Raw genomic sequence first — 26,531 nt, forward strand, 5'->3', positions numbered from 1 at the left:
TCTTCAACCAGTTTTTTTTGTCACAATAGCTACTTGGGTGATTTGAAGCGTTATGCTTTGAAAGTGTATCTCATCGGCCAGTCCTAAACTTTTACTTGGTAGTGACTAAAAAATTCATGGGATGAAAGGTTGGAGCATTGTCAATTGAATCTGAAAATGTTTTGAGAGAGAAACTGAACATTAAGTAGCATTTTCAGTGTTAATTTATTTAACATTTTCTGAGGTTGGTTATTATAGAAAGCTGCAGTCAAATATATTCAGGTGGTTTTGGAGATAGAAAAGGAGCATTGTCTGTGTCTGTGAGGAGAATTTGCTAAGTAAATATTTTACTTTCAAATGTTCATTTATTTTTTTAAAAGGGTATGAAATTCCTCGGCCATGTACTGGCTGTGGCTGAGGGAGCAGGCAGGTGACCTGGACTCCGAATGCATTTCTGAATTGGCTGCTAGCAAACACACAAAAGTTCCCATGAATGACTTGCTTTCCGATTTTATCTTCTTATCACCTCATTTTCAGGAGATAATCTAAAAATTGAAAAAGAGAGACACAAAAAGAAATCTTAGAGCGAGAAAAATTAGCATGGGAGAGAGCAACAGTCAGTGATGGAGGAATTAATCTTGTTTATATATGTATTATATGAGATCATCAAAAAGAATAGCTTGCCATTCCACTCTCTCTTCCCCACCCACCCCCCAAAAAAAGCTCATCTCTCCCAAAACTGGGAAGTCATGCTCGGGGAAGGGTTCTAGCGATAGCAATTCTCCAAGATTTCTTAGCCCATGCCCACATAGTCACCTTTAGTGTGATCCAAGGTTCCGTTCTTGGCCTCCTGTCCCTGAGCAATATGCTGCTGCTCAGTGTCATAATCTGCAAGCATGGAGGTTAGCTTTTCATATATGTTACCTCTCTACTGCCACTTCTGAATCCACAACTGTAGCTGTGCTGTCTGATTGCCTGTCTGACATCAAGTCATGGCTGAACCAGAATCTCTGCAGTTCTTCATTGGCAAAACTGAAACCAGCCTGTTTGCCCCCCACCTGCATCTCTGCACCCTAGCTCCTGATTTTATTCCTTCTTAGTAATGCCCACTCAATCAGCATCGATGTCCTGCTGATCCTAAGCTTTGTCTCAAACCCCACAACCAATCCATCACCAAGACCATCTACTTCCATCTCCAAAATGTTACTGTCTTTGTCCTTCCCTCACTTCCACTGATGCTGAAAGCCTTATTCAAGCCTTTGTCACCTCCCTGGTATGACTTTCCCAATGGTTTCCTCACTAGCCTCCCAAGCTTCACCTTGCACAAACTCCGACCCATTTAGAACTCCATTGCCCCCCATCCTGTATCGCACAAATTCCCTCTCGTGTATTATTCCTATTCTTGCTGTCCTTCAACGGTTCTTTTTCCCTCAGCATCAACGTTAACATTTTCGCCCTCATCTATTTGCATGACCTCACTCTTCCTTATTTCTGTAACCTTTTGCAGCGTTGCATTCTCCACTCTTTCAATTCTGGTTTGTTATGTGTTCCCTCCTCCCTATATCTTAGCCATCACTGGCAGAGCCTTCGTTCAGCTCACTGCAGCACTCTGGAATTCTCTCTTAACACCTCTGTCTTTATCCTTCCCCAACCACAAACGCCACCTTAAAACCTACCTGTTTGACAAAACCTTTAGTCACCTTCCATACTTCATCACCTATACACTCTTGGGCCTGAGTCCAAATTGTGAAGTGGCTTGGAATGTGCTGCTTGATTAATGGTGTTTTATAAATGCAAGTTGCTCCATGGGAACCGGCAGCCTTGTCCAAGTGACCATTTTTTTTGAAAGACTAAAAGGTTAGTGTTGGCAAACTACTTGATCACAGCAGAGCTGGAATCTTGCCTCACCTGATAGGCACACATAACTTTTTTTGCAAGGTGACTAAACAGCTAACAGAAGCAGGAACACTTAAGATTTTCTTTTCCTCCCATACCCTCCTGCTCTTAACCTGGGGACATTGAGGCCAACAAGAAAAATCTTAGTTCAGCCCCTGGTCTATGCTATGTTAGCTCAGCCTGCATTACCCTCTTCCGCCACCCTGGATGTATTAACTCAGCTTAAATGAGGGATTGAAACCTGCGATCTCTAGCCTATATGATTCAGTACTTCACCATCAGTGTATTTACCCATAGAGTCACAGTTATCTTTTTTTAAGAAAAAGGAAAAAATACAATTTTGTTTGGCAACACTTTGGATATTAAACTCAATATTGTCATCAAATATTGGTCATGAATAGAATTTGGGATGCAACAACTTGGAAGCTCTTGGATGAGTTTATTTATCCAGAGAAGTTTATTTCCTCTTCCTCTGGTTTTCTTAGAATACATCCAGTCCAGCAAAATTAGCATTGATGGGTAATTTCTGAAATATTTGCTGTTGTACTGGATCATAATTATTTTGGGTTCTAATGTCAACCCATAATTTAATTCTGAACATAATCTGATAGCAGTTAATGACATAGCAGTTTAGCCTAGGTTCAAGGTGCACTTATAGCACTTATTATTTGCATCAATAGAATAAGATAGAAAAGGAAGAATTCTTGTACTTGTATCGCATCTTATCGATTGTATAAGAAACAGCTTAAACTGCTCGCAGGTTGTTCAACCCATTAACTCTGTCTGTCTCTGTCTCTGTCTCTCCCCGTCTCTCGCTCGCTCTCCCCGTCTCTCGCTCGCTCTCCCCGTCTCTCGCTCGCTCTCCCCGTCTCTCGCTCGCTCTCCCCGTCTCTCGCTCGCTCTCCCCGTCTCTCGCTCGCTCTCCCCGTCTCTCGCTCGCTCTCCCCGTCTCTCGCTCGCTCTCCCCGTCTCTCGCTCGCTCTCCCCGTCTCTCGCTAGCGCTCTCTTTCTGTCTCTTTCCCCCCTGTTACATCTCAAATAAAGCAATGTGACTGAGTACTGTAGACTTGAGTAAGTGTGACCTTAATCTCTTTATTCTGACTCCAGAGTGCTGGCACAGCATGGGAGGCCTGCTTATATGCAGTGCTCCCAAGGGACATAACATCTCTTCCTCCTCCCCCCACCCCCCTCCCCCTCCCCCCAATACAAAGTCAATAGTACACCTATTTACAGGGTGAGACGATCTGGGGCTTTCCGCTCCCTGGTCAATTGTCTTGGTACAAACACAGGTGCAGGTGAGTTGCTTGGGCCTTCGCTGGGCTGCTGCACAGCTGGCCTTGCTGGGCTGCTGGGGTTGATCGGTTCAGCTTCGTGGTCAACCGTGATGTCGGTTGCCACTTGTGTGTGTATCGGAGGGTCGAAGTTGGTGGTGTCCTCTTCAGGTTGCTCGTGGCTATCTGTGAATCGCAGTTTGGTTTGGTCCAAAATGCTTTCTGCAAGTTAGTCCATTTGTAAGTTTGACCTCAAACAACCTACTCCCTTCTTTGGCTATGACAGTGTCAGCAAGCCATTTGGAACCATGTCCATAGTTGAGTACAAGAACAGGGTCATTGACTTCAATATCGCGTGACAAATTTGCGTGATCATGGTACGTGCTTTGTTGATGCCGCCTGCCCTCGACATGATCACGGAGATCAGGGTGGACTAGAGAGAGCATTGTTTTGAGTGTCCTTTTCATGAGCAGTTCGGCAGGAGGAAAGCCCGGTGAGCGAGTGGGGTCTTGTGTAGTAGCTGAGCAGGACTTGGGACAGGTGGGTCTGCAGGGAGCCTTCCGACACACGTTTCAAGCTTTGCTTGATGTTTTGGACTGCCCGTTCTGCCTGGCCGTTAGATGTGGGCTTGAACGGGGCAGATGTGACGTGCTTGATCCCATTGTGGGTCATGAATTCCTTGAATTCAGCGCTGGTGAAGCATGGCCCATTGTCGCTGATAAGGACATCAGGCAGGCCGTGCGTGGCAAACATGGCTCATAGGCTTTCGATGGTGGCAGTGGACGTGCTTACAGACATTTTACACACTCAATCCATTTTGAATAAACATCCACAACAACCAAGAACATTTTGTCTAGAAACGGGCCAACAAAATCAATGTGGATCCTAGACCACGGTTTGGAGGGTCATGACCACAAACTTAGTGGTGCCTCCCTGGGTGCATTGCTCAGTTGAGAGCAAATGTTGCATTGGCGCACGCAAGACTCCAAATCTGAGTCGATGCCGGGACACCACACATGGGATCTGGCTATCGCTTTCATCATTACTATGTCTGGGTGGGTACTGTGTAGGTTGCGTATGAACATTTCCCTGCCTTTCTTAGGCAAAACCACGCGATTACCCCACAAAAGACAGTCCGCCTGTCTGGACATTTCGTCTTTACGCTGCTGGAGCGGCTTGATCTCTTCATGCATCTCCACTGGGATGCTGGACCAGCTCCCATGGAGGACACAGTTTTTTTACAAGGGACAGTAAAGGATCCTGGCTAGTCCACGTCCTGATTTAGCGGGTCATAACTGGTAACTTTTCGTTTTCAAATGCATCCATCACCAAGAGCAAGTTTGCAGGCTCTACCATTTCCACCCCGGGGGTGGGCAATGGTAGCCAACTGAGAGCATCAGTACAGTTCTCTGTGCCTGGCCTGTGGCGAATTACATAGTTATATGCAGAGCGCCCATCTTTGGATGCGAACAGAGGCATTGGTATTAATACCGTTGCTCTCTGAGAATAGCAATATGAGCGGCTTATGATCAGTTTCTAACTCGAACTTAAGCCCAAACAGATACCAGTGCATTTTTTTCACCCCATAAACGCATGCCAGAGCTTCTTTTTCAATCATACTGTAGGCCCTTTCGGCCTTGGACAAACTCCTGGATTCATAAGCGACCAGTTTCAATGTTCCCGATTCGTTTGCTTGTTTTAACACACACCCGACCCCGCACGAAGACGCATCACAAGCTAGCACTAAACATTTACATGGGTCATAGAGAACAAGCAGTTTGTTGGAACATAACCGATTTCTGGCTTTCTCAAAAGCAGTCTCTTGTGATTACCCCCATAGCCAGTCATCTCCCTTGCGTAGCAACACACATAGGGGTTCTAGCAAGGTGCTTAACACGGGTAGGAAATTACCAAAATAATTGAGGAGTCCCAGGAACGACCACAGCTTCATCACATTCTGTGGTCTCAGCACGTTCTTGATGGCCTCCATCTTGGCGTCAGTGGGTCTGATGCCGTCTGCCGCGATTCTTCTCCCTAAGAACTCGACCTCTGGAGCAAGGAAAACACACCGAGCGTTTCAACCTGAGTCCCACACGACCCAGCCGACTTAGAACCTCTTCCAGGTTCTGCAAGTGTTTGATGGTGTCCCGACCTGTGATCAATATGTCGTCCTGGAAAACCACGGTGCGTGGAACCGACTTTAGCAGATTCTCCATGTTCCGTTGAAAAATAGTCGCGGCAGATCGAATTCCAAACGGGCATCTATTGTAGATGAACAGACCCTTGTGTGTGTTGATGCAGGTGAGGCCTTTCGAAGATTCCGCCAGCTCCTGCTTCATGTAGGCCAAGGTCAGGTCCAACTTGGTGAACATCTTCCCTCCTGCCAGCGTCGCAAATAGGTTGTCTGCCTTGGGTAGTGGGTACTGGTCCTGCAGTGAAAAACGGTTAATCGTTACTTTATAGTCCCCACAAATTGTGACCGTGCCATCGCCCTTGAGAACTGGAACACTTGTTGAACTCAACCGGCACAATGATGCCCTCTCGCTGCAGTCTGTCCAGCTTGATCTCCACTTTCTCTTGCCTCATGTGTGGCACCGCACGTGTCTTGTGGTGGATGGGTCGTGTACCGGGAACCAAGTGGATCTGTACCTTCGCCCCAGAGAAATTCCTGATGCCTGGCTCAAACAACGATGGGAACTTGCTCAAAACCTGGGCACATGAGGCATCGTCGACGGCCGAAAGCGCTTGGATGTCGTCCCAGTTCCAGCGGATTTTTCCCAGCCAGCTTCTGCCGAACAGTGTGGGACCATCTCCTGGTACAATCCATACTGGTAGATCGTGCACCGCTCCATCTTTTACTGCTGCACTGCCAAGTACAGGGATCAGCTCTTTAGTGTAAGTTCTCAGCTTGGTATGAATAGGGCTCAGCTTGGGCCTTTGTGCCTTGTTGCACCAAAACGCCTCGAAGGCCAATTTGCTCATGATAGACTGACTCGCACTCGTGTCCAATTCCATGGATACTGGAATTCCGTTCAGTTCAACTTTTAACATGATCGGTGGACATTTCGTGGTGAAGGTGTGTACCCTGTACACTTCTGCCTCCTCTGTTCGAGTCTCTAGTTCAGTTTGATCCACCATGGATCGGTCTTCCTCTGCAACGTGATGGTTTGCAGGGTTTGCAGCTTGTCTGCACATTCGCTGGAGGTGTCCCATTGTTCCACATGTTTGAAGCGGCATTGATGGGCTCGATGATCACCTCCGCAGCGCCAACAAGGTGTTAATTGCCTCGCATTCACACTAGATGGCGGACTCTGAGTCATCTGAGATCGTGCAGCTGCAGGCGTTACGTTCTGCCATATGCATTCCTGCCTGAAAACGACGTTACTTTGTGTACAGTACTTGCCGATGCATCTTTATGCTGCAAAATTTGTTTGGTGTTATCACTAGTGGACATAAATGCCTGGGCTATTGTTATGGCTTTGCTCAGGTTCGATGTTTCAACAGTCAATAGTTTGCGAAGGATAACATCATGGCCAATGCCAAGCACAAAAAAGTCTCTTGGCATTTGCTCCAGGAATCCATCAAATTCACAATATCCTTCCAGGCGCCTTAGTTCGGCGATGTAGCTTGCCACTTCCTGGCCTTCAGACCGTTGACATGTATAAAATCGATACCTTGCCATCAGAACGCTCTCCTTCAGATTTACGTGCTCCCAGACCAGTATACACAGTTGTTCATACGATTTGGTTGTTAGTTTCACCGGAACAAGATGATTCTTCATGAGGCCATAGGTTGTTGCCCCGCAGACGGTGAGGAGGATCACCCTTCATTTGGCAGCGTTCTCATTCCCTTTCAGCTCGTTGGCCATGAAGTATTGGTCAAGTCGATCCACGAAGGCTTCCCAATTGTCACCTTCTGAGAATTTCTCTAGGACACCAACAGTTCTCTGCATTTTCGCGTGATGGTTCGTTATCTATTACTCATCACAAGTTGTTATGTCTCAAATAAAGCAATGTGACTGAGTACTTTAGACTTGAGTAAGTGTGACCTTAGTCTCTTTATTCTGACTCCAGAGTGCTGGCACAGCATGGGAGCCCTGCTTATATGCAGTGCTCCCAAGGGATGCTGGGATTCCTTGGGACTCCAACAGATGCGCCCTCTGGAGCGGTAGAATGCTGGTTACAAGGTACTGCATACATAACACCCCCGGCCTCGCAATACGTCTCTTTGTTGTTCTCTCAGGTAATGATCAAATAGGACACGGAGGTAGAGAACAGTCTAGTTCAGCCTGAAACAGTGGCTAGGGAGCGGGATGGAATCAGTTGTATCATTCACCGAAACATTTGCTGTTGCTCTAGTCATACATTATAAAGGATGATAAAATCTATGACTGAAAACTGAATAGTGATGGCGCTAACAGCAACACGGTATTAGAACTTCAGTGGAGCTTCGACCTGTGATTCAGTTTGTGATAAATAGCAGGTACAACCAGTCTGAGCAGTGTTAGCTGATCTCCGCCATCACAATTCATCACATTGAACCTTGTTTACAGAGGGCAAAATCGTCCAGGGTTCCTACTCCTGATGCGTGTGGATCTCAGATGAGGATAAGATCAGGCTCACCTGTCATACCCTCATGGCAGGAAAACCTGCCAACATTACTGACATGACAAGAACAATGGTCACTTGGTTTGCATCAGATGCCATGGAACTGTGACTAACAATAAGTGACTACTTTCAGGGGAAGACAAAATTGGTGAAAGAACAACAACTTGTATTTATATAGCCCTTTAACGTAATAAAACATCCCAAGGTGCTTCACAGGAGTGTTATAAGACAAAATAAATAAATTTGACATTAAGCCACGTAAGAAATAATTACGACGATGACCGAAAGTGGTAGGTTTTAAAAGCGATTTAAAGGAGGAAAGAGAGGTGGGGAGGGAGTTCCAGAGCTTCAGGCCTAGGCAGCTGAAGGCACGGCCACCAATGGTTGAGCAGTTACAATCAGGTATGCTCAAGAGGGCAGAATTAGAGGAACGCAGACATCTCGTGGGGTTGTGAGGCTGAAGGAGAGGGTGGGGGAGGCCATAGAGGGATTTGTAACAAGAATGAGAATTTTGAAAGAGGTGTTGTTTAATCGGGAGCCAATGTAGGTCAGCGAGCACAAGGGTGTTAGGTGAGCGGGACTTTGTGAGAGTTAGGACACGGGCTACCGAGTTTTGGATGACCTCAAGTAGGGTAGAATGTGGGAGACCAGCCAGGAGTGCGTTGGAGTAGTCCAGTCTGGAGGAAACAAAGGCATAGATGAGGGTTTCAGCAGCAGAAGAGCTGAGGCAGGGGCAGAGACGGGCAATTTACGGAGATGGAAATAAAAAACTTCAGCTTAAAAACTGTTCTTTATGTTTTGCAGTTTACTGTGATTTTAATCATTATTTTGACCATGATTCCAGATACCTATCTGATCTCCACGCACCAGGTGACCCTGCCTGGATGTGTATTATGGCCCAACACAAGTGGATCCTGCAACTAATGCAGAACTGCAGAGAGAATTATATCAAAGGGCAAAAGGGTAAGTTTATTTTAAAATTATAAAAGTTTAATTAAATTGTTTGTGTTCTCTAGAACATTGTTAGTACATACGTCTTGTGGAGATATGACAAACCCCAAGGGTTTAACATGTTTTATATTAAATATATTTATAGAAATTTATAGCTTGCCAGTATTGTGATAATCTTAAAATGGTCTACTGTGTCTGGTTTCTGGGAGGGCTGTCCGTGTTTCTCTGAATAGGAGAATACACAAAATGTTCTCTAGCTCCAAGGAAATTATTCTTCCCTTTTTATCAATTGCTTCTAGGCAGCTCCCCAGCAAGTCATAATAGATTGTGTGTTTAAGAAGACATACTATATAATTTAGAACTCAGCTAGATGCATTGCCTGACAGATGCCAAGTCTAACACAGATGATGGAAATAATTCATATTATAATGTTCACATTTACCACTTGTGGCCTTTGCATCATGGGGTCATATGAGCACAGCTCTTGCAATTTTGCATTTTCCTGAAAGTACGTGAATTGCTTGCCAGGATTTTGAGAGGATGCCTAATACCTTTTGAAAATGTGAATCAATTTTGTAGCAAGCTTGAGTAAGACAAGGCCAGATACACATCATTAAGCTGATTTATTTTACAGCAAATGAACATTCAAAGCAATAGTTTTATCAGTACTATACGTCTTTGCGTAATACTACAAAATGATGAAAACACTGCGCATCCCCTCAGCGGTAGGTCATCTTGCTAGACTTAAACAAAATAATTGCTAACTGCCCAACTGCATTCTGAGTGTGGTGAAATCATATCTTTGCAGCTTTCCCTTCTTTACATAACTTGACAATCAGTGAGTGTTTCGGTTGCTATCTCCATGTTTATGACCCGAGGGGAGGGCCTGTACTAGCACTAGACAACCCCTGCTGAATGCTGGGAACCGGGAATGTCCAACACAATGGGTGTTGGGTGTTTAGCGATTACTGAAATAGGCTAACAAAAGTAACAAATTGCTTTATTGTTTACAGCTTTTTGCAAAAATAACTTTTAACATCTAGCTCATTAGCATTTCAAACAGCTTTTTCTTTAAACTTTTGTGAATACACTTTGCTTTGAGAACCCAAAAATTAATTATTTTTCAAATCCTTTCTGTGGAAAAATGGTCAAAAACCTGGAACATGATGACCTTTTTATCTTCCTATTGTATCAGTTTGACATCAAAAGGGAAGAGAGATTTATAGACAAGCTGGATTCGCTTCTTGCCGTACCACTATATGGGTCAGAGGCAAATGGAGGACTCTTTTGGTTATCTTTCTGACATAAAAGCTTTTACATGGACATGTGGTCCAATTTTATAAGAATGGCTAAAGTTTTTATTGGTTTGAAACCAAGTATTCTTCTATTGTACTCCGTCTGCTTATTGATCTATTTTGCATCCATCTTTTACTTAAAGACTAATTTATAGTTTCCAGCTTGAATTACAGTGTGTTATTTTCCACCAGTTTCAAAGAGGAAGCAAAGTGTATGGTGATATTCCATATTACATCCAGTGTATATGTAATAATAGTCAGCAGGTTTATTGTTTGCCCAGAGGCCTGCTGTGCTAAATATTTTACACCTAGATGACGTTTTGGTTGGTAGGGAGTGCCTGTGGAAGCTCACAATTGCGTGAGAAGTATCTGGGGAGAGCTTGCATTGCAAAATGTCATCTGATTTAACGCAGGCCAACAGTTGAATTGCTCCAACTTCTATCTACCACTCCCCACTCCCCCCATCCCCAAAAATAAAACTATGAAATAAATATTTCTGAGTCTATTAGCAGACTACCTGTGTTTTCTGGACTTTATATTGGCGCCCCAGATTGGAATGTGGTTCCGTTATTAAATCTTGACATTTCCCAAAACATTGACAACAGCAAGAGAAAGACCAATTTCCTAAAACACACACCAATTGCTGTGCTGGCTGCCTATTTCGCTTGAAAATTGGAAAGTTGGGCCGGAACATCGCCGAAAAATTGCTGGCCCAAAAAAAACCGCATCCACAGAATGCCGTTTCTAGGGAAGCCTTGCTGATGTTTCGTTGAGGCCCGTTTTGCATCGCTAGGGCCCATTTCACATCGTTGGGCTATCGCGCACCCCCCCCCCCCCCAAAAAAAGCCGAAAGTCACGATCCCAAAAATGGGCGATGTTCCAGCGATCATGAAGGCTGAAACATCGCTAAGGCTGGAACATCGCCCATTTTTTGGGCCCTAGCAATCTAAGTGGAAAGTCTAGCCCAACGTGATTGTCTGCACTTAACATCTAGAAGCAACATGTTTAATAATTTGCCTTTGCCCATGCAAAGCTTCTGGGTTCTATGGATCATAAAAAAGACTGATGCTGAGAGGATGCGATGGGCAACTTGGCCACTCCATATCAATCACTAAAAGAGGCAACAATTGACTGGAGCTAATTCTCGCTTCAGCTTTTTCCTTCGTCTTTGTGGAGCCTCTTGGTCTCCATCCTGTCCTCAGAAGGACAGTATCATATGGGTTCAAATCGATATAAACATTGATGTTGCTAAACACACAGCAGGTTTGTAGAATCTATAAAGAGAAAAGCCAAGTTAATGCTTTATGTGTAGACCCATTATCAGAACGGATTGATGTCTGAAGATGGTCTGTACTGAAAATGTTAACCTACCTTTTCTCTTCTCAGATACTGATGGACCTGCTGTATATCTGGGTAATGTAGCATTACGAGGGAGCAAACTGAATACCTTTGTTACTTTAATTTGCTCATCTAGAATTGAAGCTGTGTTGTCCCAGCCTTATCAGGAATATAGCACACTATTTTTTAACCCTTGTGTACTGAAATATGCATGTGTACTTTGTGGTATACATGTATACTTATTATCCATTCTGTGATACCTTTTTTATTACAATGCAAAATACAAAAGGGTTGTAAGTTTATTACTTCAGGGCATGAAAATGGTGCTGAGGTCATAGATCAGGAATGATTTTATTGACTGGCAGAGCAGGCTCAAGGGGCCATATGCCCATACTCTTGCTCTTAATGCTTACGTTCTTATATACTTTCTTTAAGGTGAATTAATATTAACTGTCCTCATACATATATTATATTAAAAAAATACCCTGCCACTGTTCTCTTCAGGTTTAATTTGTAAAATGTTGACACTGGATACTCCCTGGTAACGCTACATTGTGAAGCTAACTAATTATCGTCCTGTGTTTTGCTGACAGTTGAAAAAGGCAAATACTAACTCTTTGACCCATGAGGCAGACAACAGTGCCATTCCTCATTCTAACTTGTTTTTTTTCTTTTTAAAAAAAAGAAAAAATAATTAAGTTCAATTTTGTAAGGATCCTTTGAGGGAAACAGATTGCAAGAGAGGGGAGGAGGAAGACGGGTTGAGGGAGCCGCTGGCTTGTTGCCATCCTCCTTTGGGGGTGCAAGTGGCATTTGCGGGGGGAGTGAATGTAGGAGGTCATGCATTTGTGCCAATAGTATGGCGGAGAAGCACTATTGGCACGAGTGCATGACCTCATCTCTCTTACCTGGAAAGAGGAGAGCATGCCAGGAGATCTCCGAGATGCCGTAATCGTGACCATCTTCAAAAAAATGGACAAGTACAACTGTGGCAACTACAGAGGAATCTTCCGGCTGTCGGCCCCTGGGAAAGTCATAGCAAGAATCCTCCTCAACCATCTTCTCCCTGTGGCTGAAGAGCTTCTCCTAGAGTCACAATGCAGATTCTGTCAACTGAAGGGTACATGATATTCACTGCGTGACAACTACAAGAGAAATCCAGGGAACAGCACCAACCCTTTGACATCACAACGGCCTTTGACACTGTCAACCGTGAGGGACTATGGAGCGTCCTCCTCCGTTTCGGCTACCCCCAAAAGTTTGTCACCATCCTCTGCCTGCTCCACGACGACATGCAAGCCGTGATCCTGACCAACGGATCCACCATAGACCCAATCCACATCTGGACCGGGGCCAAGTAGGACTGTGTCATCGCACCAATGCTTTTCTCGATCTTCCTTGCTGCAATGCTCCATCTCACTCTCAACAAGCTCCCCGCTGGAATGGAACTAAACTATAGAACCAAGCCATTGTCAACACCTTCACCGAGGCATACGAAAGCATGGGCCTTGCGCTAAACGTCAGTCAGACAAAGGTCCTCCACCAACCTGACCCCGCCACACAGCACTAGCACCCCGGTCATCAAAATCAACGACCCGACATTGTACAACGTGGACCATTTTCCATACCTTGGGAGCCTACTATCAGCAAGGGAAGACATCGATAACGAGGTCCAACACCACCTCCAGTGTGCCAGCGCAGCCTTCGGTCATCTGAGGAAGAGAGTGTTTGAAGACCAGGACCTCCAATCTCGCACCAAGCTTATGGTCTACAGGGCAGTAGTGATACCCGCTCTCCTATATGGCTGAGATGTGGACTATATACAGCAGTCACCTCAAAGCACTGGAGACGTACCACCAGCGCTGCCTCTGCAAGATCCTGCAAATCCACTGGGAGGATAGACGCACCAATGTCACTGTCCTCGCCCAGGCCAACATCCCCAGCATCGAAGTACTACCCACACCTGACCGGCTCCGTTGAGTGGGCCACCTCATCCACATGCCAAACACAAGACTCCCAAAGCAAGCGCTCTACTCGGAACTCCTACATGGCAAGCAAGCCCCAGGTGGGCAGAGGAAACCACAAGGACATCCTCAAAGCCTCCTTAATAAAGTGTAACATCCCCACTGGCACCTGGGAATCCCTGGCCCAAGACCACCCAAAGTGGAGGAAGAGCATCCGGGAGGGCACTGAGCACCTCAGGGCCTGATGGTCTGCATCCCAGAGTATTTAAGGAAATGACCCTAAGAATAGTAGATGCATTGGTGGTCATTTTCCAACATTCCATGGACTCTGAATCAGTTCCTATGGATTAGAGGGTAGCTAATGTAACCCCCACTTTTTAAAAAAGGAGTGGGAGAGAAAACAGGGAATTATAGACCGGTTAGCCTGACATCGGTAGTGGGGAAAATGCTGGAATCAATTATTAAAGATGTAATAGCAGTGCATTTGGAAAGCAGTGACAGGATCGGTCCAAGACAGCATGAATTTATGAAAGGGAAATCATGCTTGACAAATCTTCTAGAATTTTTTGAGGATGTAACTAGTAGAGTGGATAAGGGGGAACCAGTGGATGTGGTGTATTTGGACTTTCAAAAGGTTTTTGACAAGGTCCCACACAAGAGATTCGTGTGCAAAATTAAGGACAATGATATTGGGGGTAATGTATTGACATGGATAGAGAACTGATTGGCAGACAGGAAGCAAAGAGTGGGAATAAACGGGTTCTTTTCAGAATGGCAGGCAGTGACTAGTGGGATACTGCAAGGTTCAGTGCTGAGACCCCAGCTATTTACAATATATATTAATGATTTAGACGAAGGAATTGAATGTAATATCTCCAATCAGATGACACTAAGTTGGGTGGCAGTGTGAGTTGTGAGGAGGATGGTAAGAGGCTGCAGGGTGACTTGGACAGGTTAAGTGAGTGGGCAGATGCAGTATAATGTGGATAAGTGTGAGGTTATCCACTTTGGTGGTAAAAACAGAGAGACAGACTATTATCTGAATGGTGACAGATTAGTAAAAGGGGAGGTGCAACGAGACCTGGGTGTCATGGTACATCAGTCATTGAAAGTAGACATGCAGGTACAGCAGGCAGTAAAGAAAGCAAATAGCATGTTGGCATTCATAGCGAGTGGATTTGAGTATAGGAGCAGGGAAGTCTTGCTGCAGTTGTACAGTGCCTTGGTGAGACCACACCTTGAGTATTGTGTGCAGTTTTGGTCTCCTAATCTGAGGAAGGACATTCTTGCTACTGAGGGAGTGCAGCGAAGGTTCACCAGACTGATTCCTGGGATGGCAGGACTGACATAGGAAGAAAAACTGGATCGACTAGGCTTATATTCACTGGAATTAAGAAGAATGAGAGGGGATCTCATAGAAGCATATAAAATTCTGACGGGATTGGACAGGTTAGATGCAGGAAGAATGTTCCCGATGTTGGGGAAGTCCAGAACTAGGGGTCAGAGTCTAAGGATAAGGGATAAGTCATATAGGACCGAGATGAGGAGAAACTTTTTCACCCAGAGAATTGTGAACCTGTGAAATTCTCTACCACAGAAAGTTGTTGAGTCCAATTCATTGGATATATTAAAAAGGGAGTTAGATGTGGCCCTTACGGCTAAAGGGATAGGGGGTATGGAGAGAAAGCAGGAATTGGATACTGAAGTTGCATGATCAGCCATGATCATATTGAATGGTGGTGCAGGCTCGAAGGGCTGAATGGCCTGCTCCTGCACCTATTTTCTAAATTTCTATGTTTCTATGTCTCATCGCCGAGAGCATGCAGAAACCAAGCACAGGCAGCGGAAGGAGTGTGCGGCAAACCAGTACACCCACCCTTCAACCGCTGTCTGCTCCACCTGTTACAGAGACTGTAATTCCCGCAATGGACTGTACAACCACCTGAGAACTCACTTTTAGAGTGGAAGCAAGTCTTCCTCGATTTCGAGGGACTGCCTATGATGATGATGGATGTAGGAATAAGGATATGTCGTTTGATGAAGTGGAGGGTACAGAGTGGGTAGTTTGAAGGGGAAGAAATAGAGGTAAGTGATGGGGGTAAGGGGCTGGTAGAAAGGCAGGAGAAAATAGGAACAGGCAAGGGATGCAATGGGAGTGAAAAGATGAGGGTATACACAAGTTATTGGAAGACGGTACGGGAAAACCCTCACCCCAAATGCAGCCTGTAGCCATTGGTAGCTCCTTTTGTCACCACACCAGTTTATACCACCCACCAAAGTGAAAGGAGGAAAAACAGAAGAGGACTGAAAGAGTGGCAAAAGAATTCAGGGAAGAGAAGAGAACAAAGAGAGTTATGCAGAATGAACCCTAAACCACGTCTGCACAAACCATGGCAGATGCAGACACTTCATACACAGATGGAGCATTAAAAATTCTCCATTGTGCGACTGGACACCCAAAACGGACCATGAGCCATAATCATGGAATGGTTGCAGCACGGAAGGAGGTTATTCGGCCTGTCGAGCCAGTGCCGGCTCTCTGCAAGAGCACCTCTGCTAATCCCATTCCCCCACCCTTTCCCCGTAGCCCTGCACATTTTTTTCTTTCAGGTTTTTATCCAACTTCCTTATGAAAGCAGTGATTGAGTCTGCCTCCACCACCCTTTCAGGCAGTGCATTCCTGATCCTAACCACTGGCTATGTAAAAAAAAAAAAGAAGTTTTTTATTATGTCGCCTTTGGTTCTTTTGCCAATCACCTTAAATCTGTGTCTTCTGGTTATTGGCCCTTCCGCCAATGGGACAGTTTTTCTCTACATATTCTGTCCAGATACCCCATGATTTTGAACACCACTATCAAATCTCCTCTCAATCTTCTCTGCTCTAAGGAAACAACCCCAGCTTCTCCAGTCTATCCATGGAACTGAAGTCCCTCATCCCTGAAATCACTCTTGTAAATCTTTTCTGCATCTTCTCTAAGGCCTTCACATCCTTCCTAAAGTGTGGTGCCCAGAATTGGACACAATACTCCAGTTGTGATCAAACCAGTGTTTTATACAGGTGGTTCATAATTTCCACGCTTCTGTATTCTATGCCTCTATTCATGATGCCCAGGATCCCATAAGCTTTTCTAACTGCTTTTTCAACATGTCATGGCACTTTCAACGATTTGTGCACATATACCCTAGGTCTCTTTGTTCATGCACCCCCTTTAGGTTTGTACCCTTTAGTTTATATTTCCTCTCCTTTCTACCAAAATGTATCACTTCAGATTTTTATAATGACTCAATGCCTGATTCACAAATACGATGGAGGCATTGCAGCAATAGACTCCGCTACTCCTTACACAGTTATCTGGCTTAGCCACCTAAATGTAAAATTGTAGTTGTTGCTCTACATCTACATCAGCCATACAAAGTAGTAGAAGTAATACGACAAGAGAAAACACAGAGAAATGGCAACACCAAGATACCAGAAACAGGTAAGTAGAGTGATCATATTCTCCAACTTTCCATGTGGATTGCCACAGAAGATCAACTTGTGTATGTGTGTCACTTATACTGTTTCACTGTTTGCTATAAAACAACTTCTTGCTTTCAAGCCCAGAAGCTGTTTTCTTCATGGCAGACTGGTCACCACATGGCAGACTGGTCACAAAGTTAAAGCCCATGGGATCCAGGGCGAAGTGGCAAGTTGGATCAAAAATTGGCTGAGGCAGGCAGCAAAGGGTAATGGTTGATGGGTGTTTTTTTGACTAGAAAGCTGTTTCCAGTAGGGTTCCGCAGGGCTCAGTACTAGGTCCCTTGCTTTTTGTGGTATATATCAATGATTTAGACTTGAATATAGGTGGTATGATTAAGAAGTTTGCAGATGATACTAATATTGGCTGTGAGATTGATAATGAAGAAGAAAGCTGTAGACTGCAGAAAGATATCAACATACTGGTGCGATGGGCAGAACAGTGGTAAATGGAATTAAATCGGGAGAAGTGCGAGGTAATGCACTTGGGGAGGGCTAACGAGGCAAGGGAATACACAATAAATGGTAAGATATTGAGAAGTGTAGGGGAACAAAGGGATCTTGGAGTGCAAGTCCACAGATCCCTGACGGCCAGGTAGATATGGTGGTTAAGAAGGTATACGGAATACTTGCCTTTATTAGCCGAGGCATAGAATACAAGAACAGAGAGGTTATGCTTGAACTGTATAAAACACTAATTAGGCCACAGCTAGAGTACTGCGTCAGCTCTGGTAACCACATTACAGGACAGATGTGATTGCACTAGAGAGGGTACAGAGGAGATTTACAAGGATGTTGCCTGGACTGGAGAATTTTAGCTATGAGGAAAGATTGGATAGGCTGGGTTTGTTTTCTTTGGAACAGAGGAGGCTGAGAGGAGACCTTATTGAGGTGTATAAAATTATGAGGAGCCTAGATAGAGTGGGTAGGAAGGACCTATTTTCCTTAGCAGAAGGGTCAATAACCAGAGGGCGTAGATTTAAAGTAATTGGTAGGAGATTTAGAGGGGATTTGAGGGGAAATTTCTTCAAGTCTGGTTCTGCCTGAAAAGAGGCAGAAACCCTTACCACATTTAAAAAGTGCTTGGATGTGCACTTGAAGTGCCGTAAACTACAAGGCTACGGACCAAGAGCTGGAAAGTGGAATTAGGCTAGATAGCTCTTTGTCGGCCAGCACGGACACGATAGACTGAAACGGCCTCCTTCGATGCTGTAAATTTCTATGATTCTTTGATTCCATTAGCATCATATTTGGAAAATGGACAGTTGGGGCTTATAAACAGAAAATCCTGTAAGAAGGATTTGTCCTATTGTAAATCATGAATATGCCTTATAATTTACCTCAAGATAATTTACAACAGATAAAAAAAGTTCAAGCTTTATTTTATGTGTCTTCGGATTTTATCTTAAAAAAAAATTGAATTACCTCACGCAGTGGATGTTCAGCTTCACTGCAACAGGGTGGAGTGACTTTTCATTTATCATAACATTTCAATTAACAGGGCTCTTCTGTGCAGTGCAGCCATATTGACCACTTGCTGGTGAGGTGTAATGGAAGCACACGTTGACAGAAGGCTGTTGTATTGTTCAGTTTTTAAAAATTTTATTTTTGTGGAGCATTTGGCAGACTGAATGCGGGGGTGGGGGAGAGAAAGAGAAATTGCTAACATCAGACCATGATCAGTGCTTCTGAACAGATGTGCTGCCCAGCAACTTTTCTACATCACATGAGCCTCCCACTCCACGAGGTGCTGCAGTAATTGACTGTAAACTACGATATTTCTAAAGCTTACATCCTTACCCACTGCACTTTTCATCATTGATTAATAGTACTTGTGGACATATCTTCTCTTTTAACAGGAGGAGAGAGGAAATGCTGTTGCCTGTTAATATACTGTAAAACTCTTACAGAATAACAGATGAGCAATTGCTACTGGGACATTCCAATACCTTCAACAGCAACAGACTGATTTAATATGCTGGGTAGAAATAACTCATTTATGTAGAAGAGTTCATCTTAACTTTAAATGCAAAACTTTCACTTGTACAGATTCTATTTTGGGAAAATATTATTGTCTGCTTACTAGAAAATATTTAGTTGTATAGTCAATTTTGGTTGTATTTTATCAAATCAATTTCGGCCCTGGACAAATTTCTCTCTTTAAATATTAGCCCTGTGTATGTCTGTAGAGCACGGATAAAAGTGTCTGTCAACGTGTGGGAAGTATCTAGATTGTTGGAAAATGTCTATCAGGCAGAAAATCCCGATTGTCTTAATTATCATAAGATTTTAAAAAATCATAACCCAATACTAAGTGCCCTACTTACTAAAACACGCTGTCTTGCCACAGTTGTGGTGACTATGTGTGCAACATCAAGTCTCCTGCCTGATTAATGTGTTTATTTCTCATGCTGTGCTTCCATGCTACCACTTCACCACCTGCTATCACCCACTGTGTCTTCTGAGTGTGAGTGCCAATGGGTCTGGCCCACTATTTAACTTCTAGATACTACTCAGCCCAGATAGCTCCTCCATTCCCAAGCCCTATCCTCTCTCCTGCTCCTGAATGTTTCCAGGTCTGTACCCTGCCTTTTAGTCCCTTGCTCAAGTGCTGCAAGATCTACTTCATTCTGCTCTCAAAACCTGGACTGACCTGAGGCATAGCTGATACAATCTCCTAAAACTCATGCTGTGTAGTATTCTGCTATGTCTCTGAGTCAGACTCTGGCAATGCCCCCGTGGCTCCCAAACTCTGAGACCTGCATCATAAGAAACTTACCCTATCTAACTTCCCCCTTCTACCTTTGGCCCTCAAGCTCACTGAAGTCCCTCCCACTCTAACTTCGGGCCTCAGGACCTCTTACACGCCCTCTTTCCCAGCTTCTAATTTCCAGTCCATCTCTGCCTGCAGTTTTGGACCTAACTAACTTATCTACTCTGACATTTAGCAAAATGAGCGCAGAGACTATCAGAAAATCACGTAGTTTCCTTTACAGGGGTGCGTCCTGTCCCACCTGATTTTCGCTGTGTCAAAGTGAACCAGGAAAAAAAATCTCCATATATTTTATTTTCAATGAGTAATACCGTGGCATGGCAAAGAGTGTGTACATACTTGGTTTTGCAACTTTTGGATAGACTAAATTTGGCAGTGCATTAATTGCAGGAATGGTCCCTTTTTCTCATTTAAATTGCTTGAATAGTATCGATAAGGTGGGGGAAACAAATTTTTAAAGTATGCCATGGAACGACAGTGTAATCTTGTTAACTTGGTACACAATGGTAACATAGGTTGTGAACTCGAAAGCCTTTTATAAGCACTAAAATGTAATTCAGCTATCTTCCTTGAATGTTTTATTGAGGAGAGGGGGAATATTGACCATGTGAAGTCTCTCTCCAGCTCTTTCATCCTGCCCAAGAAAAGGGAAATGTCTGCATGATGGCCTTCAAACTACACTAGAGGGAATCATCATCATCATAGGCAGTCCCTCGGAATCGAGGAAGACTTGCTTCCACTCTTAAAATGAGTCCTTTGGTGGTTGAACAGTCCAATACGAGAACCACAGTCCCTGTCACAGGTGGGACAGATAGTTGTTGAGGGAAGGGGTGGGTGGGACAGGTTTGCCACATGCTCTTTCCGCTGCCTGCACTTGATTTCTGCATGCTCTCGGCAATGAGACTCGAGGTGCCCAGCGCCTCCCGGATGCACTTCCTCCACTTAGGGCGGTCTTTGGCCAGGGACTCCCAGGTGTCGTAGGGATGTAGCACTTTATCAGGGAGGCTTTGAAGGTGTCCTTATAACGTTTCCTCTGCCCACCTTTGGCTCGTTTTCCGTGAAGGAGTTCCGAGTAGAGCGCTTGCTTTGGGAGACACAAATACCAACACACAGTCCATGTTTATAATAGTGCAGCAAACATTCTGTATGGGTTTAGAATTTTGTTTCATACAGGATCTATATAACAAAAGTGTAAATACTCAGACCAAGCCTTTCAGTGTTATGTAGGCATGATTTGGGCCAAACCTTTAACCTGTGCTGTGTCTCATTGTCCCTCCATGGTAAACAATTTAGAATTTCCGGACTTTTAATTTTGGCATTTATAAATAAATCATTTCTCAAATCAATGCTGGACACTCCTTCATTTAGGTTCAGAAAGACAAAAGGACAGCCTCTATAATACTTAGTCTGTTGAGTTGTTGAGTTGTGCTTCACATGGTCTATTTTCACTGCTTGTGTTTGAATTTGTAATGCCATTTTAAAGAGTTGACTATACTTGGAAAATTCCAGGATGTCCTTTTGGCTCTCCAGGTTGTGCAATATGATGGGATCTTGTTTTACAGCGCGGCTGAACTGAAATGTCATTATTCTGATTTTCCAAGTTATTTAAAAAAATCTTGTGAATGCCCAATTTTTTTTAAAAGCTCTATGCACGTTAGGAAGAACACCTTAAATAACATTTTCTCATGGGCTCCATTTTGCACTTTTCAATTTTTTGCTGACTTGTCGGAACACTTATACATTTGCTTTAATGAAACGTGTCTTTTTGACCCTCTTGGTGAGCCATTCTATTTTTGCAGGCACTTTTGTAACAACAGCACAAAATGTTTGTCTATTTGAATTTTACCTTTTAATAACTTACAATTATAAAGGGCCAGATTTTGCTGAAAAAATAACGATGTCTGAACGATGCACACTGTTGATTAAGCGCAAATCAGTCAGCAACTTGTAATATGGAAGAGGTACCCGGTGAACTGCGATTTACCGCAAGTTGCTGGCCGATTTGCTCCACACCGCATGAAGTTACTACATTTGCACATTAATTACCCATTAAGTCTAAGTCTAGTAATTATCAGCATAAGTACCCTTTTATGGGAGTGATAATTGTTGATGACTACCAATATGTTAATATTTTTAAATTCTTACTTTCTCTTTCTGTCTCTTTCTACTCTCAATACAATCTTTACTTCCCTCGATTAATTTCTCTTTCAGTACCTAATGTAACATTGAAGTCATTCACTCTAATTCACCCTCCTTCTCAGTCCTTCCTCTGTTGATGCCTCCATCATTTAATCTCATTGGTTAAGGAGATATCCTGTTGGCACCATTGTTCACCAAGGTCCCAGATGCCCTGTTGCCCCCTCTCGTTATCAGCTCGCACTTCCAGCAACTTTGTGGGCAAAAAATGTAAATACCTAAACGTGCCATTGTAAGTCTAACTAACGGGGCACTCAGCAAGAAGCCCCACTCCAACAAAATCTAATGTAATATATTTAAAAACTGAAGTTAATGAGGAATCTTTTTGTACCCAATAATAAAGCACAGCTGGCAAGGTTTTGGTTTTGTTTACAACTGAATATTTGAGAACATTTGATCTATTTTTAACAGCTACTGTAACTGTTTTGCAGTTGTTTATCTCATTATTTATAACAGTTGAGTTTTATTTAGTAAGTCAAGGGCTTGGTAGCATAACGAGACAATGGCTTATAGTTTGAGTATAGGTGAGACTATGGTGTTACGTAATGCAAATTTCCACATGACTGGAGGATTGCATTGTCAACTATTGTAAATTGAATACATCTTTTTATGCATTATAGATGCGACGTCCAAAATCCTGAGTTCTGGAACACCCCCGACCTCTGACGGCCCTCCCTCCCTGGCAACGGTCCTTCCAATTTCCCCCCATCCCCCGACCTCGGCCCGACCTCCAGCAGCCTCCCACCCCCTCCAACGGCCCCCCTCCCCCAGGCCTCGGCCCGATCTACCCCCCTCGACCTCCAGCGGCTCTCCCAACCCCCCAGGCCCTCTCAGCCCGACCGACCGACCCCCCCCCTAGATCTCTGGTGCCTACCGGCTTGACCCTCCCCAGCCTTGAACCGACCGACACCGTCGACAGTCTGACCAACCTCCATTGGCCTGACCCACCCCCCCCCCTGGCCTTGGACTGACCCCACCTACTTTCCTCGGCCCAGGTAAAAACGTTCTGAAATCCAGAACGGCCTCTGTCCCGAGGTTTCCAGATTTCAGACATCACACCTTTAGTGGTATAATATACACTTCATTGTTACAGTTTTTTACGTTATTATTGTCAAGGCCTTGGGAATAGGTTCCACACTTAACCAGAATTTGTTTTGTGGGGGCCATATTACGCCATTGTGATGTGTGATTTTGGCTCCAAATTAAGTTATGTTAACAGCCCTAATAATTAGAGACTTTTGTAAAGTTATTTAATATGGTATGTGTGTCTGTTTGTCTGATGCACACGTTGTTGAATAAAATCCTAACTCCTGTTTTAGAGTAGAGGACAATTTTAGCACTCTGTTCTAGAAATAGAGTAATCTGGCAACTGTCTTTGCTATTGAATAATTCAAAAAAAGCTATCAAGGGTTGATTACACAACTCATCCTCAGCCTTGTAACTTTCTGCAAAGTTCTTAATGGTATTATTTTGTGGCCTGGTTAAGGATAGACACTGTCATTATTTTTTTAAATGATTCTTTTCTCTGACCCAGGATTCATTTTGGGTATTCTATTTGAGAACACGTAGAAAGAAGGAACTTGCATTTAGATAGGGTCTTTGAGATCCTCACAATGTCCCATAGCATTTTGCAGCCAAGTAAATTGCTTGCATTAGAAGGGGATTGTTCTCATTCTTTGAAGGTACTTATATCAATTACCACATATCCTTCCCTCTGGACTAGTAATCTATTTGCTACCTACAATAATAATCAACTTAGTAATGCACTTTGCTGGTTCTTCTGTAAAATATGTTAATTGGAAAATTTAGAAATATTGGCCCAGATTTTGTTCGAGTGGGGCATCTCGCAGCAGTTTTTCCTGCACTGTTCAAGCCCCAAAATCTTTGTGCTGCAAATTGCTGGATGGTGAGAGCTGATAATGGCACGGCAAGGGCAAAGGGGCATCTGGAACCTTGGTGAACGATGGGACCATCAGTCTATCTCCTTAAACAATATAAGGACTGAGAAAGAAACAGAGGAACGACGGAGAAGGAAATATGGTGAATTAGTATCAAACCAGGTACAGAAAGAGAAACAAAGAGAGGGAAATAAGATTGGAGTAGGAGAGAGAAAAAAAGAGAGAGAACAGAAAGTAAGAAAATAATACCTTGCCAGCAAATTCTGGCCCATTATTTCAATTTTAAATGTAAATTTACATCACTAATTTGAAAACAGTTACAACAATAATAACAACAACAACCGCAAAGAAAGGCTGCACCCGTCTCTCTTCCACCTTATTCTAAGACCGCCCGCTGCGCTTAGTCTTGGTGACTTCACCCCTGTCCGCAGGCTTTGGTGCAGCATTTCTCGGGTTGGTACCAAGCTTATTCTTTCGAACATCTCAGGTAATGCGCACTTCTTGATGGGGGGGTGCGTGAGCAGTAATGTGGAAGGCCTGGCTTGGGCCTCTTCAGAGGCTGGTCTGGGGATTGGAGTGGGAGTGGCAGTTGATTCTGTCAATGGCCGCGGGGTCTGGGCATGTTCCTTTTTTGCAGCAGCTACCTGTGACATTCCCTCCCTCATGTTCATCGACAGTGTCTCAACAACTCCAACATTCCCTCCCTCGTGTTTACCGAGTGTTCCCATTTCTCGTGAGAGTGTTGTTATTTCTCCCAACAGTCCCGATACCTCATCACCCACCCCACTGATGGTGTCCAGGAGTGATCGCATAAGGTCAATGCTCTCCGCACTCATTGCCATCATCTGAACCACATCTGTTAGATCCTGCATCTCAGGAGAGCGCTGTCGAGCTCTCCTTCCCCTTCTCACCCTGGGTGTGGCTCGCTGCGTCCCACTGGGACCGGCAGCCTCAGGCGGTGGGGCCTTGGGTGTGCCTTGCTGCATCCCACTGGGACCCGCAGTCTCGGAAGGTGGAGCCCTGGGTGTGCCTTGCTGCATCCCACTGGAATCCCCAGCCTCGGACTGTGAGAAACCATGGAATGTCCCAACACTCGTACCGCTAAGGAAAGGAGCTGGCACCTCAATGGGCAGCACCTGTGCCGCCTCCAGAGTGACTACTGTTATGTATGCAATAAATATTCAAACTGAGTACTGTTTAACTAAGCAAGGTGCAACCTTGGCTCTGCTTTATTTAGGCCCAAAGTGCTTCACTCTCAAAATGGCTGGCCTTTTGTACCTGCGCAGCACCATGTGCGTGCTGCTCAGTGGCCTCCAATAATGACGCCATCTCGTGGCTACAAACAGAATGTACATACATGACAAGTACAAGATTGAGGGCTTCATCCTCCCCTCACCCCCATGCTCTTGATCTGGAAGGTGGAATTGGAAGATGTTCACCTCTTCAGGCTCGTCCGCGCCTGAATAATCTTCTGCATCGGCTTCATCCTTGTCAGGGTTGGCCTCAAGTTCTCAAAATATAAGAGAACAGACAAATGATTAGCAGCAGTGGAGGGGACAGCATGGTATGAGTAGGCTCACACAGCGCAGGCAGCAGGCTCATTTGAAGGACCACGATGAAGGATAGCACATTGCATCAACTGAAGCGTAGCTGATGGAGACATCCCTAGGAACGAAAGCATGGCTAACCTGCGCAATACTTAACATTTAGTAAAGCCAGACTGAAATTTACCCTCTCCCTCGAGTGTGGGCCCAGCTTGTGTAGAGGTGGTTGCTTTTCTCCAGGCAGGACTCATCAAAGCAGCGACCCTGTCTTCCAAGTGTGTCAGTGGGTGCAGATTTGCCGGGCCGCCTCCTGTTCGCGTTCTTTCCCTTTTGTTTTGTGCCACCTTCCTCTGCAAAGATGAAAATATAACTTTTTAGAGAGGGTGTCTGTCTGCTGGGTGGGACATACAGATGGCCACATTTACAATTGTAATTCCAGTGAATAAATTAAAATGTTCCTTGACCAAGGTCCTGTCACTTCTTTTTGCACTGGCCTCCAGACCTCAGGGTGGTCACATAAGAATTAGGAGTAGGCCATCTAGCCCCTCGAGCCTGCTCCGCCACTCAACAAGATCATGGCTGATCTGGCCGTGGACTCAGCTCCACTTACCCGCCCGCTCCCCATAACCTTTAATTCCCTTATTGGTTAAAAATCTATCTATCTGTGATTTGAATACATTCAATGAGCTAGCCTCAACTGCTTCCCTGGGCAGAGAATTCCACAGATTCACAACCCTCTGGGAGAAGAAATTCCTTCTCAACTCGGTTTTAAATTGACTCCCCCGTATTTTGAGACTGTGCCCCCTAGTTCTAGTCTCCCCGACCAGTGGAAACAACCTCTGTGCCTCTATCTTGTCTATCCCTTTCATTATTTTAAATGTTTCTATAAGATCACCCCTCATCCTTCTGAACTCCAACGAGTAAAGACCCAGTCTACTCAATCTATTATCATAAGGTAACCCCCTCATCTCCGGAATCAGCCTAGTGAATCGTCTCTGTACCCTCTCCAAAGCTAATATATCCTTCCTTAAGTAAGGTGACCAAAACTGCATGCAGTACTCCAGGTGCGGCCTCACCAATGCCCTATACAGTTGCAGCAGGACCTCCCTACTTTTGTACTCCATCCCTCTCACAATAAAGGCCAACATTCCATTCGCCTTCCTGATTACCTGCTGCACCTGCAAACTAACTTTTTGGGATTCATGCACAAGGACCCCCAGGTCCCTCTGCACCGCAGCATGTTGTAATTTCTCCCCATTCAAATAATATTCCCTTTTACTGTTTTTTTTTCCAAGGTGGATG

The 26,531-nt window shown here is 44.4% G+C and overlaps 1 protein-coding gene across 7 annotated transcripts in view; it reads left to right on the plus strand.

Annotated features, from left to right (window-relative positions):
* Positions 1-26,531, plus strand: part of exoc2 (exocyst complex component 2) — a 329,764-nt gene that overhangs the window by 164,564 nt on the left and 138,669 nt on the right. For all 7 annotated transcript variants that reach the window (XM_070880460.1, XM_070880458.1, XM_070880464.1 and 4 more), the window contains one exon: positions 8,598-8,716. In XM_070880460.1, coding sequence (XP_070736561.1) covers positions 8,598-8,716 — 119 coding nt within the window. The remainder of the gene's footprint in view (positions 1-8,597; positions 8,717-26,531) is intronic.

The sequence above is a fragment of the Pristiophorus japonicus genome, chromosome 5 (assembly GCF_044704955.1).
Source record: "Pristiophorus japonicus isolate sPriJap1 chromosome 5, sPriJap1.hap1, whole genome shotgun sequence".
In the NCBI taxonomy this organism is placed as follows: domain Eukaryota; kingdom Metazoa; phylum Chordata; class Chondrichthyes; family Pristiophoridae; genus Pristiophorus; species Pristiophorus japonicus.